Source organism: Centroberyx affinis, unplaced genomic scaffold, assembly GCF_046629955.1.
Source record: "Centroberyx affinis isolate AG114_WGS23_722 - 3 ecotype Tasmania unplaced genomic scaffold, CSIRO-AGI_Caff_v1 ptg006583l_1, whole genome shotgun sequence".
Classification (NCBI taxonomy): domain Eukaryota; kingdom Metazoa; phylum Chordata; class Actinopteri; order Beryciformes; family Berycidae; genus Centroberyx; species Centroberyx affinis.
Window position 1 is genome coordinate 16766 of NW_027283335.1, and position 20567 is coordinate 37332.

Consider the following 20567-nt stretch of genomic DNA (forward strand, 5'->3'; position numbering starts at 1 on the left):
TTGTTACTGAAATTTCAATATTAATAGTTCATCTCAATTAAAATACAATATTATACCTTTGGTTAACACTAACAGTATTGATCATCAGACTGTATATACTTATAAGTAGTGACACTAAGTCTTGCTGTATTCATGTATGGGTCAATGGGGTGGAGATGGTGGAATATTCGCAGGCTGGATGTGGGCCGGTCCGGGTCAAAAAGTCCAGGGCCGTTTTCTTGTCCCGGTCCGTGTGTGTGAATGCCGGATTTTCGCGGATCTTTGCGCTGTTGGGGATCAATTAAGTATTTATTGCAATATTATGTATTTTCAGTGACCGCAGCATAGTGGTAAGTGTGGCGGTTAAAGGATAATACGTTTTTTGCATTTTACATTTTCTATCCCAGTGAAGATCAGTTTTGCCATACCTTTCGGGCTCATTCACTCATTAACTTTTAAAGGAATAGTTCACCCAAAAATGAAAATTCTGTCATCATCTACTCACCCTCATGCCAAATGAAACACAGGTGAAATGTGTTAGTCCATATAACACACAGGGAGGCTGCCAGCACAACTTGGTTAGCAGCCTTCTCCAAAACAACTGAAGTCAATGGGGACCTGTTCTTTAGAGTTCCAAAACAAAAACAGACAAACAATCACACTGTGAATAAAAAGACCTATACACCATTATTTGTTGCAAATCAGTCAGCTGTAGTTAAGATTTGCACTAAATGATGGTGTAAATATACTGTAGGTCTTTTTGGAACTCTGAAGAACTGGTCCCCACTGACTTCAGTTGTTTTGGAGAAGGCTGCTATGGAGTTGTGCTGGCAACCTCCCTGTGTGTTATATGGACAAACTTCACCTGTGTTTCAACTGGCATGAGGAGGAGGAGATGATGACACAATTTTCATTTTTGGTTGAACTATTTTACAGTGACATGTCACTGTAAAACTGTGCTGCAATAGGATGCAAATGAGCCTACTCCTTACATAGAGGAGCAGCTTTTCCAAAAGTTGTTACAACAAAGTTTCCTCTAATATTGGCCCGGGCCTTTATTTACCTCAACTGCAGAGGGTACCAGGCCTTTATTGGAAGCAGGCTTATATTAGAGACAGGCCTTTATTTCTAATTCCCTCTGATAAGTATATTTGCTCATATTTTAGTATGAAGCCTCCTTGTTTTCTGATCTGCTTCTGTTGGGGTTCGTTAGGTAGCCGTTTTTTTGTTACTGCAATGCATTACCGATAATTACGGTAATCGACGACGGCACGCTCCGGAGACTTCCGCCGGCCGAGCCATACTGCCATTTTGTGGTACTAGTACGTTACTACAGTTACATTATATAACAGGCACCAGGAGTTTACCGGTATCCACCATTGTTTTTTCCTTTGTTTTTTCCCCGGCCTGTATTTGCGGCCATTATCGGCGACCCAGCTTTTAATTGACTACCGGCCACTATTAGAGGAAATACGGTAGTCTAGATGACGCACTTAAAAATAAATTATGACAAAAGTGCCCATTTCTATCATTCCAAACACATCAAATAAATTGCACATAGTTGACAATACAGCTGATAGTGTCTATTTTGCTAAAAAAGGTATATAAACATTGCAATTTCAACCTGACTTTAAATGTCTGCACTTCTTTCTTTCTTTCTTTCTTTCTTTCTTTCTTTCTTTCTTCCTTTCTTCCTTTCTTTCTTCTCCGTACAGAAGGCCTACAGCATTGACCACGAGCCTCCACCAAAGCAGCAGTGTGTGAAAAATGGAAAGCACCCAAACGGTCGAGGTGAGTCTATCGGGTTACCATCCGACTCGGAAGAACAATGCGGCTCCCTGGGAAGCAAGAGCCGAGCCTGACCCATAAATGATTATCCCACCTTATCGCTCCTCTCTCGGTGTGTATCGGGCCGTAATGGGCCTGTTGTCTAAGCCAGTGAACCATGAGCCGCCATGACGGAGCTGCTTCCGGACTACTTGATAAGCTTGACTGCTGTCTGGTCAGGTTACACAGTTTCTGTTGTGACAAACAACTTTTAAAGCAATATTCCACTTAGTTTTAGCATGGGGGTTATTCGGCACTTGACTGCCATGAAAACCAGAATATAAACTACTCACTAAGATCAGATGTGTTCAGATTTTTACTTCCCATTCATTTGAATGAGGCCACGAAAATAGACTGAAAACTGACATTGAACACGTTGGTGAACAGATTCAACAACAGATCCTGCTTTAAGACAATAAAGCAGTCCTGGGTCCTTCGTCATTTTGCATTTCTATTCTTGCTTTATACTAAAATTAGTATTTAAAAAAAAAAGTAGATCCGGTCCCCCAAACAGGAACTATCTCTCTATCTATCTCTCCTAAATGGTATCCCTCTGCTATGTTCTCTTCTATCAATAAAAATGCTATTTGGCAAAATTATGTTCTAAAACAGTGGTTATTAACGTGGGACCCGGGGACCACCAGGGGTCCTTGAGGGGCTTCCAGGGGGTCACCAGCAAATTGATGAATTGTTAAGCTTCAGCATTATTTAATTTACAAGAAGTTAACACAATTAGAGAATGTAGAATAATGACTGTTTTGATTTCATTGTTATCTCTCTATAGTCATGGAATTCTGGACAAAATCATATCTGATATTAATATTCGCAGATTTGGGTTTGAGAGACAAAATCTCATCAAATGGGGGTCTGTGGCCCTAATGTGGACTAAAGTAGGGGCCCTTGATATGAAAAAGGTTGAAAATCACTAATGGGATCTGTTGTTGAATCTGTCCACCAACGTGTTAAATGCCAGTTTTCAGTCTGTTTTCGTGGCTCATTCAAATGAATGGGAAGTAAAAATTTGAACGCTACAAACTCGTCCAGCTGCATCCGATCTTGTGACACTATTCCGTTATTTTTTCAAACTGCTAGCTAGTACAACTTTTTTTTACGTTAAAGCGGCTCTAGGCCAGATTTGTACGTATAAATACACATGTCTTAGCCTAAATCGGGAAGTGGGACTGCAACAGAGAAGAGCGTTCCATCCCTACTAATTGAGATGCTGTGGATTCACCTTATTTGCCCAAATTAAATTCTGGTGTCAGTTTGCTCACTGGTGGGAAATCTTCTCCACACAGGAAGTAACAAATCCAAACTTAAGAGTGAAATCAAAAAGTGTCTCCTAAACAGCAGTGAGCTATCCTACTTAATCATTACTTATGGCCCATTGGTAGTGTGTGACAGTGTGTGTGTCTGCAGAGAGTCTGCCTTCTGCCTGGATTTTCTTATTTCTGAAAGTTCAGAATGTTTCTGGGCATCAACCTGTTGGCAGCAGGTGTGTCCGGCTGCAATCAAAACCACTGCTGAATCCTTTTCTATCTAAAAGCCACGCTGGCTGCGGTAGCGGTCCTGAACTCTAATACAGAGTAACTGGTCAGAGTGAGTGAAGTATTGTGAGCTGGCAGCTAGCTACCGTTAGCGTAGCTTGTTGTAGTAGAAAAGCTGATAGCTAAGCTAACTGGCAGCTACCTGTCCAACAGAAAACAGACCAACTCCACGTCGCTCTTCATCCCCATCCTCTCCTTCATTACTCTCCAATGGGTGAAAGCCAACAGATCACACTTGCCAACCTTGAGACCTCAAAAATAAGGAGGATTTCAAAACCAAAGTGGGGGCTCTTGGGGTCCTTCCCCAGAAAAATTTGAGTTTCAGAGACTTTGTTTCCTGCATTCTGGTGAATTTTAAAGAATGAACAAAATAACGAATGAATAACAAAATAATAAGTACACTGCAACAGCATTTTTATGTTAAATACATTACGCATTCCTTTAAAACTTTACGTAAGAAACGGGAATTCTTCTTTCCAGGATGTCTGAAATTTACACAAGTATTTCTTTCTCTTCAAACTCCATTTCTCTCTCCGTCAAGAAGACAGTCTCTCACTGAGGAGGACGAGGCGAGCAGCTCTCTTCGCCATGGAAACGATACATTTGGTGTAGCTGTATTGTTGTCCAGGGGGAAACAGTAGAATTTTAGAGAAATCGGGAGAAATACGGGAGAACTGTGACCACGGGAGGAAACCGGGAGAGGGCAATGAAAATCGGGAGTCTCCCGGGAAAATCGGGAGGGTTGGCAAGTATGCAACAGATTCACTTTCGCTTTGGAACGAGCCTTGTCTGCTTGGCGTTTTGCCGTACTTTTTTCTTGGTTTTTACCGATCTGGCAACCACAGGGAGGAGGGGTCAACTTTGAAAGTTGTGTTTACAAGCCACAAGCAACACAATCCTACTCAGTATGCCTTTAACATGTCATTTAGTCTCATATCTAGCCTTTAAATCGTACTTTTTCCATAAAGCAAATGAAAACTTCTGCAAATATATCTGAAATAATTGCACTTGTTTTCAGGAATTTTCTAGAAACAAGCATCAGTATCTTGACATAAGGAAGATCATTCCACTAGTATCAAGAAAATGATGCTTGACAAGTTGATTTACATTAGAAAAATTAACGTTGAAAACCTTTCCCCTAGTGTAAAGCAACAATATTGTATTGTAAAAACAAAGAGAGTGCCACATTTGTAGCAAAAAATGCATTATCTAGTCACAGTTTCCAACAGGAGAGACTGTTTGCCCTTCAATAAATGTGTCCACTCATTAACTGATTGATTGATTTTATAGTATTGAACCATTTGCTGTTGTCAATGTCACATTTCCATGGCTGCTCACTGAATACATGGCCATATTTGCTGATTTTGCTTTGGCAGCAAGTCCTTTTGTATTCCATGCCTCAACTGAATTTAAACTGACAGCGTGGGAGGGTGAGGACAGGTTAGATAGAAAGACAGAGCTCAACCAAAGCAGCAACATTGTATTATGAAGAGAGAGGAGGAGGAGTAGTAGGAGGAGGAGGAGAGTCTGAAGGGAGGAGGAGGGATCATGTGACCACTTGCACTCCTCCGAGCGGGGAAGGCATGACTAGAGGAGAGAACTGTGCTCACATCTGACCGGCCTCTCCACACAAGAGACATGTAGGCTCCCCGTGGGCTAGCACAGACGAAGGCACGCGTGAAGATCTGGAGATGGCCCAGAGAACGAGCGGCAGCCTCTACTACCCCGAGCAGCCGGCCAGGTCCAGGGAAGGGATAGTCAAGTCCGGTAAGAGAGCCAGAGTTTATCAGCTGCAGCCAGAGACACAGTGGACTATCACTGATTCTGTAAGTCAAGCTGTACCTGCCATGTTGTTGGCTAAATGTGGCTATCTGCCACCAAAACAGAAGAAGAACCAGCAGAATACTTAGATTTGGCAAGGAATTATATCCTATTGTAATTTAGAGTAGACACAGCTACATCCTCAATCTGCTACTTATCCTTTCAAGTGTACCCAGGTGATGATGTCAGCAAAGTGTTAATAAAAGAGCACAACATTGCCATGCACAAGGTGAGTGCAGGATGACAAAGAACACAGCTTTCAGAGGAGACGGAGTCACAGACGGCAATGAGACCTGATTTGCGTAGGAGTCTAGCAGGTGGATAAACTCACATTGCAGTGAGTCACAGATCGAAAGCGTTCCTGCTGTTTTCTCAAGAAAGGCTTACTTCTGTAGCCATGCAAACTTCAAGCTGAACTGTTACAAGTGACTCAAGTCTTAAACCAGTCTGCCTTTTTGCGACAAATAACTTTCTTTCACTGTATCGACTGCAGACAGAGACTTCGGCAGTAACTTATATTTTATTCTGTTATATCTTAATTCTGTTGTAATTTAGATTGCATGCATGAGTGATACGCTCGAACATCCATTCCAAGTGTACCAGGGCGCTACTGTCAACAAAGGGTTAATACAAATATGGCATTATTGCCATGCACAAGGTGAGTCCAGGATGAGAACTGACAAAGAACACGCTTTCAGAAGAAGACACAGTTGGAAATGAGAAATTATGTGATATGGAGTTGAAGGTCTTTCAGTTGTTTTCTCCAAAAAAAAAAAAAATGCTTATGCTTGCAGACTTTAAACGGATCGATCGGTGCTCTGTTGTCATGAGTGGCTCATATCTTCAACTAGTTTGTCTTTTGCAACATCCCTCTAGTTGGTTTGAAGCAGGGGTATCTCGACTCGGTGTTTGTCTAAGCAGAGAAAACACAAGTAGACTTCAACCTCTCAGCCAGAATGGCTCGGTCGTGATCCTGTCAAATAAACTGCACTTGCTGGCCATGTTTGAACAGTTATCAGAAGGTGTGTGTGTGAGAGAGTGTGTGTGAACTGATTCATTCAGTGGTTGTGGCAGTAGTCCATGAGAGGCTGAGCAGCAAGTGTACAGTCTGTTGCAGTGTATTCTGGCCACATACTGCACTTATTTGAATTGTGTGACGGCCTTTTAGCATTGTCTGGCCTTAGTGCTTGTCTTTTGGCTGCTGTGAAAAAAGCTTGTGGACTCCTTTTGGGCCCTTTTTTAATGATAATGACTTGGTGGAGAATCGGGGGTGATTTCATGGGACGGCATCGCTGTGTATTCACAGGGAAAACCCTCACCCCCAGCCCCAGCCCCGCAGAGAGAGTGAGAAAGATGCATAACGAAAATTAAATCCCAAATCCCAACCCCAACCCTAATGGAATAACCATCTTAAGCTCTATTCGCACAGGGCTAGTATTATATAAGGACATCAAGTAATTAATGAATTACCCACCAACCCGTGCATTTCGTGAAACGCATTCACATTGGATAATGAAATTTGCTGAGATCACAGATTGCCTGGATAGAATTGATTTTACGATTCATCGCTTCCTCGATTTAGCAAAGCAAAAGAAGTTTGCGGCAAAAGAAACCTTCCTCCATGGATTCCACTACTGCCTTCCATTTTCGTGAGGAAGACATTGTGCGTCTAAAAGAAGAAGAAAAAGAAATTACATGCGAAAGGCAAATTACAGCTGAAGTTATCGAGAGTTTGATTCACACAAGATTAGTATTATCAGGGGTCCAAAGTAGGCTACGGCAGGTAATTTGTACCGAAAATTTGTAAAACTTTACAAATTACGGACATGGCAGATTCACATGGAATAAAATCATAGATGATCTCCGCAATTTTTACAAATCACTGGATGTCCCCGGGTAGTAATAGCCCCATGCAAATAGGGCTTTGGCCTCAAACTCAAGAAGAAACTCTTGCTTTTGGACGCTTTTACCCTTTGATGATTCAATAGGCTCTTTCACTGCAGACATGTCAATATGCAGCTCCTGCTCTTCTGATTTGGTAACATCAGTAAATGCACTGCACCCTGTATTTATTCCTCAGAATGAACCGATTAACTGAGAGAGAAGACGTTAGCTTACTTTGTAACATGATCACTTTTCAGAGTCAGAGAGTCTTCCTCGGGCCAAAGACACCGCAGCAGCCAAAAATGTGATTGCAGCTTCCGAGTTATCAGAGAACACTTATCCATGCAGCCTCTACTTGTAACTAGATGATATGCACTGGAGACATCAATAACCTACAGTGGGTGCGCTGAGCCATTAGCTTGCATATCCTGTCTCAAATCAATAGAAAACCACAGGATATCTAGAAGTCCATATTGATGGAGTGTCCAGTGTGGCCATGCTTTCCCAATCAGTGCTGACTTTAGAAGCTTTTTCTGAAACTGGGTAGTAAGTTGTTGTTTTTTTTTTACTGTTTTTGGTAAAAAATGCATCTGGTCAATTTTTTCTCTTTGTTATTGACTTGTATACAGTATACCGCAGTACAGCCAAGAAACAAACATGAAAACCAAGGGTAGAAGCAACAAATTATGTTTACTGTTGTTACATAAGCGAAATTAACTTACGCAACTTCCTGTTTTTCCAACCATCAGTATTGGGCTGAATAGACAAAGAAAAGAGCGCCACCTGCAGAAACTCAAACTTCATCAGCAAAAAATTTCCAAATAAAAGAGGTCACAGTACCGCCCACACTGTTTGATTGACAGGTGATCTCTGGGAAGTGCAGGGCAAAAAACACCATGAACGCTTAGCACCAAAGATGGAGACAAAAAAAACAAAAAAAAACAACAATCTTACAGTGTTGGGGAAAGTTACTTTTAAAAGTAATTAGTTACCCTACTTTGTTGCGTACCTTAAAACTAACTAGTTAAGTTACAAAGTTATGAGATGTTACGGGATATGAAAAAAGTAACGGTAAGTAATAATGGATTACGTTATTGAAAAATGAATGCGTTGTTACTAGTTACCACGCCATATTGCCTCAGTCTTTTTGCATTTTCCACTGTATACGGTATATGCTCATAACTCTATATACAGGTCTATTTTACCTTTCTTTTTCACAAACAATAAAAGCAAACCAACCTCTCACATATTCATAATATGTTTAATACTAAATTTTAGCTTTAATCCCCTTGCATTACTTGCTTTGCCAATCATTGAGATTGAAAACATTTCCCTAATTCAGTTCTTTAACTTTCTGTGGTGAGATTTACATATATATTAAGGATTTGACTTGAATTCAAATTTGCCCTCAAATAAGACCTATGAATTAGAGAAATACAGCATTTGGTTACTAGATAGAAATTCTGGATTAGATCTTCAATCTACTGTTGCAATAACTGGCCACTCATGCCTCCAAGAACATCCCCATTCCTCCCTTAAGCCTGTCCAAAACACCCCGCCTGTTAATGTCCCTGACTGTGAAGCGCTGACGACAAAACAGCCAGAGCTCATTTCATTTTTCTGAAATATTAAGCAGCAGTGGATATGGTCTCTGGTTGCACTTGAGAAAGGGGTCATTGTGTCTGGACTGGCCTGCCTGCGTATGACACCGGATCTCTTTCTCCCCAGAATAACTGAGGCCTCGGATCAGATGCCTCTTAATCTGGCCTTTCTAAGACAAACAAGGAAGACACAGTGAGGGAGAAAGACAGGGAGTGCTGCTGGTCACAAACTATCTGGTCTAAATATCATTTTAGGCTTTAAAAACTAACTAGATTTCTAAGATTAATACCACAAAGGCATGCAGTCCATTGATTTTGACACATCACATGATCTAGGGCTGGGCGATATATCAATATTATATTGATATCGTGATATGAGACTAGATATCGTCTTAGATTTTGGATATCGTAATATGGCATAAGTGTTTTCTTTTCCTGGTTTTAAAGGCTGCATTACAATAAAGTGATGTCATTTTCTGAACTTACCAGACTGTTCTAAAACAGGGAAGGAAACCCTGTCTTTGCATTTTATTTTGATCACAGTCTTGTTTTAATTAAAGTGCTTGTGACATCTCACATGTGGCTTTGACTTACAACTGAACATTTAGCCCACTTCGTAGAAAATACCGAGATATATATCGTGTATCGCCATTCAGCTTAAAAATACCGAGATATGATTTTTGGTCCATATCGCCCAGCCCTAACATGATCATATAAAAGGTGATATGAACGTAGGTAAAACTGATCCGAGATCACCACTGATCCGAGATCACCGCTCCTACTCTAACACACTTTATGTATATGTAACATGTGTCTGTCAATGTGACTAAATCAGTGTTGACCAACCATGTGCCATTGAAAGCCATGTGCATGCAGGTTGTCATTCCAGCCAAAGAATACACCAGGTGATTTCACTCATTTCACTGGCACATTTTCAACCAGAGAGGAGGATATAATTGGTGTAATCGCCTACTGTAGTGATTGGTACACAATCTGTGCGAATGGATTTGTAAACTGTGCAAACGGATTTGTATTGTGAATCCGAGGGCACGGTTTTGAAATCCGTTCGCACAGTTTACAAATCCGTTCGCACGGATTTAGACATCAAGTTTTTTTTTCTACCATGTGACCCCAGAGGGGCTCCGTAGATTGGTGAAATTGGTGAATGAAAATGAGCATAGTATGGCTGTCAGTGGCACATGGTTCAAGACTCCTGGACTAAATAATATGACCAAAGTTTGGATCAGCAATAGGCAACTAAGAGTCTGCAGGTTTACATTCCAACCGTAGCTGATTTGCTGATCAGGAAGTTCCTTATCTCTGGTTGAAGGTGTGCAAGTCTGTAAAATCAGCTGCTGTAGTGTTGCATTGAAAACCCACAGACACTTGGCCCTCCATGGACCATGGTTGCCCACCCCTGGTTTAGATTAAAGACATTCTAAAAGCCTTTTACCAGTGTATTTTCTCCATCTTTTGCTGTTTTATTAATTCAGTGGTTCTAAAGCATGTGCCATCGAGGCCCAAGAGTCGTCAGGTTGTCATTCCAACACTCCAGCTCTCACTAATTAGTTTTTGTATCTGGTTGAAAGTGTTCTAATCAGTGAAATCAGCTGCTGTAATGTTTGGCTGGAATGAAAACCTGCATACTCTTGGGCTTCAGTGGACCATGATTGAGAACCACTGTATTACTTCATATTAAAGGATAAGTTTGGTGATTTTGGACATATATATAATTTGTCTCTTACATACCTGTAGTACTTGGACCCACAGACAATATTGGCTCCCAAGACAGCTGTCAGCTGAAACAGCGAGCTCTATTGCTAAGCGTCTTGCTGCTAACAATGAGTTCAAATGAGATTTGTCAGAATATCTCAAAAAAAGCCGTTCATAGGCTCCACAGGGGAGTTGAGAGTAAACATGACTCAGTTCCTCCATTACACACACTTTCACTAATCAGGAAATCACAGAACTATTTTTCTCTGCCGCAGCACAGACTGCTGTGGGGTGAAAGAGTGTTACTGGCGGAGTGATCTAGTTTTGCGGACTGTCGGGTCAGATTGTGGTAGAGTTTGGTAGAAGACGATCCACTGAATGGTGAGGCGCTGTTGCTTTCCGGACCGTGGATAGAAATACGTCGGTTGGTCTCCATATCGTTTTCATAGACTACCTTCTTTGGAGATATTTTGACAAACCTCACTCATTGTTAGCTGGACTCATTGTTAGCAGCCAGAGGCTAGTGACAGGAGCTCGCCATTTCCACTTATATATAGGTCTAAAATAGCCAAACATATACTTTAAAGCTGCATTTGACAGCTTCGCACATGATGGCTCCAAATGGCAGTGAGAGATAACTATTTGAAAAAATTGAACTTCAATACTCAAAAAGGAACAAAGGAACGAGAGAAGCAAAACATCTAACGTTGGTGAGTCCAGCTTTCTCTGGACGGAGCGCTCACTCACTGATGTTTTGGAGACTGTTTCACTATTACTATTACTTTGTTGTGATTTAGGCTAATAACATGACTGGATTTCTACATAAAAGTCTTGCCAATAGCAGCTTTAATTCATCCCCCTCTTTCTCTTGCCTTGCATCTCCAGCATCTGCGTATGCAGACCTACAGCAGCACAGGCCAGAGGGGGGACACAGGAACCCGGCTCCCGTATCCAGCTATGTCCCCCAGCCAGATTACATGGAGGGAGATGATGATGATGATCTCATCAAACCCAAAAAACTGGTTAATCCAGTCAAAGCATCAAAAAGCCACCAGGACCTCCATCGAGAACTGCTCATGAGCTACAAACGGTACCAAAATGCATGTGTGTGTGTGTGTGTTTCAGTGTGATTTTGTTTGTCATATGATGTAATTTTTTTCACACATATATTGTGGGTGTTGGATTGTCTGTGTGTACCCTACAACTACAAAATGGAGTTCTATGCAGTATGGTGCTATAAAGAACCCTTTTACAAAAGCTCTCAATGGCACCATGCTCAAATGGTTCTACATGCAACCTTCACAGTCTTGTAAAGAACCTTTTACAAAAGATCAAATGCTCCAAACAAGCAGAATTAAAAGAACATTGTAAAAACTACTACTACGTTTAAAAAGTACTGTGAATTAAAAGGACTATCATTAGTTTTGCTGTTAGTTTTCCCAACTAAAAGAAATTTTTGAACTGTGAAATGTGTATGTATTTATCAAGCCCTTATGAGTAGAGACAAATAGGTCCAAAATCAATTAACTTGTCCTTTAAGCAGGAAAGGCATGTAGTGAAGGGTAAAGTCCTCACTTTATACCCACCTTTCTACTTACAGAGTGGAGTTTATCATCTGTTTAGGCTGACATAAGCCATTCCATCCATTGATTTCAATTGATTTCTGTTGTCCATAATAAAGTTCAAGAGCCACTGATGCGCCAGTCAAGCAGGTGATAACTCAGGCAAGAAAAAGAGATCCACTGTCCAGTCAAAGGCTTACATATGTAATTTGAGATGTTTATTTTCAGATAGCAAGGGCAATCAAACAAATTTCCACAATAAATATAAGAACAAATATTCAAAATAAACCAAAACACCTCAGTTTGTCTTGTGGAAATGTGTTCATTGTGTCTGCTTGTTTGTGTGTGTGTGTGTGTGTGTGTGTGTGTGTGTGTGTTTCAAGGCCTGGCAGCAATCAATTATATCTCTCCTTTTAAACAACCAGGCCTCACAATTCATTTCAATTCAAATGTACTTTATCAGCATTTCAATCAATTAGTCCATATCTCAGTTGGCTAATGTGAGATAGATGGGTTTAAATCCTGGCTCATATGCACTGCCTGAATGTTCTATGTTTTTCATTCTCTTAAAGCCATTTTGATCTAAAGGCTTCTGCTTAAATGCTTGAAATATGTTTCTTAGACAAATATAAATAGTGTTAAGTTGATCCTATGTATGAATTTCTTTCCAAAGCCTTGCCTTTCCATCAAGGCAAAGGGCGGCTACTTTAAAGAATCTAAAATATAAGATAGTTTGGATTTTTTTTTACACTTTTTTGGTTTCTTCATAATTCCGTTTGTGTTATTTCATAGTTTTGATGTCTTTACTATTATTCTAAAATGTGGCAAATAGTAAAAATAAAGAAAAATGTGGTGTGTACAAACTTTTGACGGGCAGTGTATATGCACATACATATAATTATATAATTTTACCTAAAAGCAGCAAATAAACAAAATAGCCTTTATCCCCCCCATTGAAGTCTGTTCTTTCTCTCTTTAAGTTTAAATTATTTGGCTTCTTACAAGAAAGACCAGATGCTGCTAGGCAACAGCCTCCCACCACACTGGCCTGCATTGCTAAGTTGTTGGGAATTTGTCAAATCACCTCGACTGAAGCACTCAGACTGTTGGCTAAGAGGAAGGGAGGCAAGGTCTTTCATTTCTGTTCAGTTCTACTGATTCAATGCTGGAGAAAAGGAAACCCCATAGAAAAACATCCCTTAATTCTAATCTTAAAAGAAAATTGTTGGGGTTGTGATTGAACTTTAAGTCTACACAGCTTTATATGGAGAGGCCAGTTAGTGGTAGTGTCCAGGCACATGTAAACTGAGGCGTGAGGAATGCAAGATTCATTATCGACACTAAAGACAGGATCAGATATCCTATAAATAGTCTGCTACAATAAGCAAACAGCTGTCAACCATTCAACCGTGGCTGCACCGGCTTTATTTATAGGACAATGGCTGTTGGGCTGCGGTCACAAGGCCAACTAATTGCAAAGCATTATCACGAGCAATCGATTTTTTTTTTTCAATTTATATATTATAGACACAGGTCCACTACTTTAAACAAGCATACGCAGCTTTATTCAGTCTCAGATGTTTTTATAAATCAGGTAACTCTTAGAATCATGAAAGATTAAATACAACTACATTTTTAGAGACTGTTCTTCATGTTGTAAATCGTGACTTAGAGTGAGTTAGAGAGCTAAAGAGTATTGCGAAGGAGTAGTGCTAGAGCATACAACAGTGATGTGGGAGTGCAAGAATCAACAACTTTCCAATTTAGTAGCCTCTTCTCTGGCCACAGTCGCTAACTCTCTTTTCATTAAAGGTTTTTCAGGGTCAGAGAATGGCACTGATGTCCAAGAAAGCCAAGAAGGGCAAAGGAAATATTCAAGGTGAAGGCCATATCTATGGGAACAACACTTCAAGAGAAAGGGAAAACAAGACTAGACAAGAGTAGGCAAACTAATGTGTGCTGTGTGGAGATTTCACTGAGACATAGTAATAATATAAACCAATAGCAGCAGCTGTGTGGATATTGTAATTTGTTGTCAAATTCCGCTCCGGAACGAAGCTCCTCCCGGTCCATTCAGTAGCTTTTTCATTTTTTTAAGCTAGCTTGTCTCCTCCCTCGCTGTTTAAAAGCGGCGCCCCCCCCCCCCCCCCTCCCATTCCTGAAAATGTTCTTATAATGTCAGAATCGATGATGCGAGCGAGTAAACTTGTTAAACTAGTAAACTTGTTAAACTTGTAAACTTGATCAACTAGTAAACTTGTTAAACTAGAAAACTTGGTCAACTAGTAAACTTGTTAAACTTGTAAACTTGTTAAACTAGTAAACTTGTAAACTTGTTAAACTTGGAAACTTGGAAACTTGTTAAACTTGTAAACTTGTTAAACTAATAAACTTGTAAACTTGTTAAACTTGTAAATTTACAAATGTGTTGCAGTTTCTGTCACCCTCTAGTGGTCGGAAAATGTGACTTATTGCAGCTGTAATAGGGAGATCAAACCCATTTTCAAAATCCATTTTCAAAACATTTAAACATTTTAACAACTTGTGTTGCGTTTATCTCATCATATGTACTAGTTTATGATCAAATCAAACGTTTTCTTGCCTAGAAAGTGTAATAACAATAATTGATACTATGTGGTATTCATTAAGATCCTTGATGTCAACCATACCTTACAGTAATACATCCATAAATCCGTGCATACAAGCAAGGACACACCAAACGGTAAACTAAATGAAATGACATGTTTCAACCATGGGGAGTCAGTCAGTTAGGGACATAGAGTATTCAAAAACTGAGTTCATTTGTCAGTCAAGCTCACTAAGCTCTGCGGTTTGAGAAGAGCTAAAGCAAAGATAGCAAGATAAGTCCAATATAAAAAACAAATACTCCCAAAAATATCCTGCCCTCTGCCACGGGGACAGATTTTTCTCTCATGAACTTCAAGCTTACTCTTACTAATTATTAAATATTGGCAGTGTATTAATGTGTTTGTTGAATTCACAAACATAATTAATTCATAAGCTGTGTCTGAATAATTAGCGTTTTGTCTTCCAACTTGTGTGTGTGAGCGCGTGTGTGTGTGTGTGTGTGTGCATCTGGCGGCAGTCAGAAGTATTTGTATGGAGGTTTTGTGTGCACAGTTGCAGCGAGGCTGATAGGGACAGAATCACTAATTACCATGTTGTTTTTTTCTCTGTCCTCCCTCCCCATAGGCTTATTTAACAGACAGAGCCTAAATGAACCAAAACTCTAATGGTGTCTCCCTCAGTCATCCCTCTCCATTCCAGCTCATTAAAAGCTGTTACTGTACCTCCCCAGACTACACATTAAATCAATTAACAGCCATGCTCAGAGAGGAGAGTAGCCAGCGACTAAGTGATGTGGAGAGACGTTTTATATATATATACATTTAAATATATGTATATACTGTATATACACTGCCCGTCAAAAGTTATTTTTACTATTTTCCACATTTTAGAATAATAGTAAAGACATCAAAACTATGAAATAACACAAATGGAATTATGCAGAAACCAAAAAAGTGTTAAAAAAAAATCCAAACTATCTTATATATTAGATTCTTTAAAGAAGCCGTCCTTTGCCTTGATGGAAAGGCAAAGGCTTAGGAAAGAAATTCATACACAAATCAAAACTGTGTCATAACAATGTCATAACAGTATATTCATATTTATATGATCATATTTATACATGAATATATCTGTCCATGTACCTGATATGGTCATTCATTTCTATGTTGGTGCATTACCACAGTTGAGAGCAATGTTGTTTGTTCCAAGCTCTTTAATTTAAACTTATGGCAAGAGTGCCCTCTTCTGGAGAGGGGGAAACACTGAGCTCCATGCTCTTTTCCAGCATTGCCCTGCTTCACACTCATACAGTTCCACATATTCACACTGGGAGCTGCCCAGTACAGCCACAGTCTTCTACTGGTGGAGACTGAGCAGCTCCACTGGGTCAGTTGGGGGTTCAGTGCCTTACTCAAGGGCACCTCAATAGTAGTTGTTGAGGGAGGGGAGAGTGTTACTCATGCACTGTCCACACCCACATTTTCCCAGATGGACTGGGGATTCAAACCAGCGACCCTCTGGATACAAGACCATTTTTCTATCTTAATGTTTATTGCATTTGTTAGTGTTGCTAGGAGACTGTGTTTTGTCTTTGTTTTGTCTTTATTTTGTCTTGGTTTAGTCTCGGTTTAGTCTTTGTTTTCTCTGTGTTTGGTCTTTTTCTTGTCAGTGTTTAGTCTTTGTTTTGTTTTTGTTTAGTCTTTTTTTAGTCCGGGTTTAGTCTTTGTTTTTGTGTACTCTGTGTTTGGTCTTTGTTTAGTTTGTTTAGTTAGTTTGTATTTGTTTTTTCTGTATTTGGTCTTTTTCTCGTCTGTGTTTAGTCTTTGTTTTGTTTTTGTTTAGTCCGGGTTTAGTCTTTGTTTTTGTTTTCTGTGTGTTTGGTCTTTTTCTTGTCTGTGTTTAGTCTTTGTTTTGTTTTTGTTTAGTCCGGGTTTAGTCTTTGTTTATGTCTCGTCTGTGTTTGGTCTTTTTCTTGTCTGTGTTTAGTCTTTGTTTTGTTTTTGTTTAGTCCGGGTTTAGTCTTTGTTTATGTTTCGTCTGTGTTTGGTCTTTTTCTTGTCTGCGTTTAGTCTTTGTTTTGTTTTTGTTTAGTCTGGGTTTAGTCTTTGTTTATTTTTCGTCTGTGTTTGGTCTTTTTCTTGTCTGCGTTTAGTCTTTGTTTTGTTTTTGTTTAGTCCGGGTTTAGTCTTTGTTTATGTTTCATCTGTGTTTGGTCTTTTTCTTGTCTGCGTTTAGTCTTTTTCTTGTCTGCGTTTAGTCTTTGTTTTGTTTTTGTTTAGTCTGGGTTTATTTTTTCTCTGTATTTGGTCTTTTTTTTGTCTGTATTTGTTGCTGTAGTTGATTTTTTTTAAAGTCTAATGCTGTGTGACTGGTGGCTGTTGCGGTGCAGGGGTGGTGTCGGTGTGGAGACGAAGCCGGAGCTGCAAAGAGTGCTGGAGGCCAGGAAGAGAGAACAGATAATCAAACAGAGGAAGCAGGAGGATGAGGCCAGGAAGAAGATCTCTCCTCTAGAGCAGGAGCTCCTCAAGAGGCACAAGAAACTGGAGGAGGTATGGGACACCCTTGGAGATACTAGGGTTCAATTTTATGATTTATTTATTTAATAGGGACAGTGTGTATTAATGAACATTTAAAACCAAATGTAAATATGCCAGATTTAGCCACTTTTTTCATCTGTTGTCCCTTGGCAGGTTGATGTCACAGTTGAAATACATGTCACAGCTTAATGAATCTACATAAAATAATTATAGTATAACCTATTAAAAAGGTAATACGAGGGAAAAAAATAGGGAGAGAAAAACAAAATCGTTCATCATAACCACTCAAATTAGTTCACAGTACAAACAGCACATACTACCTAAAACTCATTCTACACAATAAAAAAGCCCTAAACACATACAAAGCAAACACATAACATAACACATCCAGAGGTTTTTTATGATAAATTATGAGAGCATGGAGAATTTTATACACCGAAATAGAATCTGCATATTTTATCATATTTTCCCAGCTCAACAAATCATATTTCTTCAAGATGTCACAATGATGATACACATTTTTGTCTAGAATTTGTTGTGCTTGTTTTTAAACAGTTTCAATGGGCTTTAGCGTGGTCTTACATGCCAATGCCCACTCAGCTTGTTATACAGTACGTCATATGTGGGATAATCTTTGCGTTAAAATATAATATGGTTATTTCTGGTATATCTAAAATTAGACAAATTCAGTTTTATTCTATTTACGGTTCCTTTTACTTGTTGTAAAGCAGAGCTGTAATCAATGATTCCTAAGTATTTGAATTCATGTCCCACTCCCAGCTCCGTTCCTAATACAAACACATCTGGGTCTCTATCTGTACTTTTTTTTTTTAGAAAAAAACATACAGTTTTCAACACGTTCAGATGTAAATGTGAACCTTCCAGCCAGATAGAAAAATTAACTGAGCAGCCGATATTTTTTGTGCAGCTTGATGTTTGTTTTTAGCATGTACATACACAACAGTATCATCTGCATACATCTGGCAAGTCACATTAGATGGACAATTACTAGGCGATCATTTATATAAAGACTAAACAACAAAGGCCCCAGAACTGAACCTTGAGGTACACCAAGGGTATTATCAGTAGTTGGATGTGGTGTTGATATATTTGCCAATACATTGTGCCAATATTGGCCTTTTATTAAAAATTAGATTTTTAATAAGTACCTTTTTATGGTGGAGTTGTTGCTATTTCATTCAGCTAAAACTGACATTTTTTCCAGTGATGTTTTGCTGTATGTGTATTTCCTCAATTTAAGTAATGAGTACAATTACATTGAACATGTACGGAAGCCGAGAACGGCCGTGCTTGCAATTATTTTTTTAATGCCGTTATCTCGAGATCACGAGTTAATTATTTCGTTATCTCGAGATAACAAAGCTTGTTTTCTCGAGATAACGGGTTAATTTATCTCGTTATCTCGAGAAAACAAAAGGCCGATTTCTCGAGATAACGAGATAATTTATCACGAGAAGTGTCTGGTTCATTTGATCACACCTGATTTCAGCCTTCAAGATCACTGTCATGACTGTCGGGGAGGATTCACAACTGAACAGGAAGTCAAGGCATAAATGTGTAGTTTTGTTTGCTGCAGTTACGTCATTAGAGCAGACAATCAGTTGCTACAGTTGTCAAGACGCCATCTGGCATGGCACTCCTGATCTCTGATAAACATAAGTAATAAGAGGAAACAACATTTTGTTTTCTCGTGATAATGAGTTGATTATCTCGTTATCTCGAGATAACAAAGCTCGTTTTCTCGAGATAATGAGATAATTAACTCGTGATCTCGAGATAACGGCATTAAAAAAAATTATTGCAAGCACGGCCGTTCTCGGCTTCCGTAAACATGTTTAATGCTGTTATATATATTTTTTTGTTGTTTGAGTCAGAAGAAATATGTAATTGATGTTTGTTCAACAGTGTGTATGATGTGTAGAGCATTCCATAGATGTAATATTATCTTATATTGCAGATGTTTATGTGTAGCTTTAATACAAAATGAACAGGCTGGTGACACATAAAGAAGTCATGACATGCTTTGGAGGGCAAATGGTGTGGGTTTTTAGATTAAATGTCTGCTTTGCACTACTGACTTCAAACAAGGGGCATATGAATAGCAGGGCACTATTGGTATTACCTCAAATATATTTTCCAATCATATTCAGCTGTCTGACGGGGTTGAAGTTAAATAGGTTCTTTGTCAGAATATAAGGCCTGACAATGATTGGGGTTTTGGGGGAAAATATGTGTCCTTGAAAGTTAAACAAGTCAAGTGAAGTGATGAGAATTGAAAATGACACCAACGTCTTGTCGCACGTCAGCGCTCCGCTTTTCTTAACCCGACATTTTCCCCTGTTCCCCGATGCAGCTGGAGAAGAAGGAGGAGCAAGACCAAGAGGACACTCTGAAAGCCCCGGAGTTCGTCAAAGTCAAGGAGAAGCTACGGCGGACGTCTTTTCACAACAAAGAGGAGAAAGAGGTGTAAAGACGGAGCCGCCCGTACGAGGAAGTGACGGCTTGAAACTGTCCGGAGGTTACAGGCACGCGTATGAATGGGCACGGCACTGCTGACATGGTATAGACTGACGTCCCGTTGAGATGCACAGCTCGACACGACGGCAAGGACTGTTAGCATGGACCGCCCTCCCCCCGGCGGGCCAAGACACAACGGCTTCACCGCGACACTCACAAAAATGGGCGGAAAAACGTGAAAAAGTGTGTGTTCTCTGAGTTAGGAGCGAGCGGCCCGATCTCCCGGACTGCAATGCCGGGAGTGCAATTTCGCAAAATTGCATCACACAAATGCCATCGCCGTTTAAGCTGCTGATATAACAAGTGAGATGAGCGACAAGGAGCAGCTACTCATTAATTCTCAGAGATTAAGGACACTTACAGCAGTGAAACATTGTTTTTCAGCATTTGTCTCCCTAAATGATCTCTTCTGGGCGGAGATCGGCGTCTTCATTGTGCTCTGCGAGGAGCGTACGAGTGCCTACATCTCTGTGTGTCTGTGGGATAAAGACTTCATAGCATTAGCAGGGGAGATGCTTCAGTATCTCAGGCCTACATGGCAGAAGGCGCAGGGCGGGATCATTAGCAGGTAGTGGCAGTTGCTAAAGATGTGTGAAACGGATACTTCGGCTTCACATTACTTGTCTCTGTTTGACGTTGGAAATGTTCTAATCAAGCTTCATCTGAATGACATGTTACATTTATTTGCCTCATGTACTTGCATGTTAGAGGGCCAAAGCAAAGGGCCTATTGACAATAGTGAAAGAATGAGGTTTTCCACAACTGGCTTAAAAGAAAGCTCTGTCTAGCAAGATTCAGTGTTACAACACTGGCTTATGTTGAAATTCATATTGCTTTAATAACACATTTTAAAATGTAGGTTTGCAGATGTTGGAAAGTTACACAGAAAAACACTAAAACAGTGCAGATGCTTTTTCAGCCCCCGTGGCATCTGCGATGGTGGTCGTGTTGCATGAAAAGTGTTAGCCG

The 20567-nt window shown here is 39.9% G+C and overlaps 1 protein-coding gene across 1 annotated transcript in view; it reads left to right on the plus strand.

Moving 5' to 3' along the window:
• The window catches only part of LOC139638813 (protein FAM107B), a gene marked incomplete at its 5' end in the record, with an annotated part of 35352 nt that extends 15801 nt beyond the window's left edge, over positions 1 to 19551 (plus strand). Inside the window, 4 exons of the mRNA XM_071512851.1 lie at positions 1695 to 1770; positions 11258 to 11462; positions 16913 to 17072; positions 19435 to 19551. Coding sequence (XP_071368952.1) covers positions 1695 to 1770; positions 11258 to 11462; positions 16913 to 17072; positions 19435 to 19551 — 558 coding nt within the window. The remainder of the gene's footprint in view (positions 1 to 1694; positions 1771 to 11257; positions 11463 to 16912; positions 17073 to 19434) is intronic.
• Positions 19552 to 20567: the final 1016 nt, after the last annotated feature.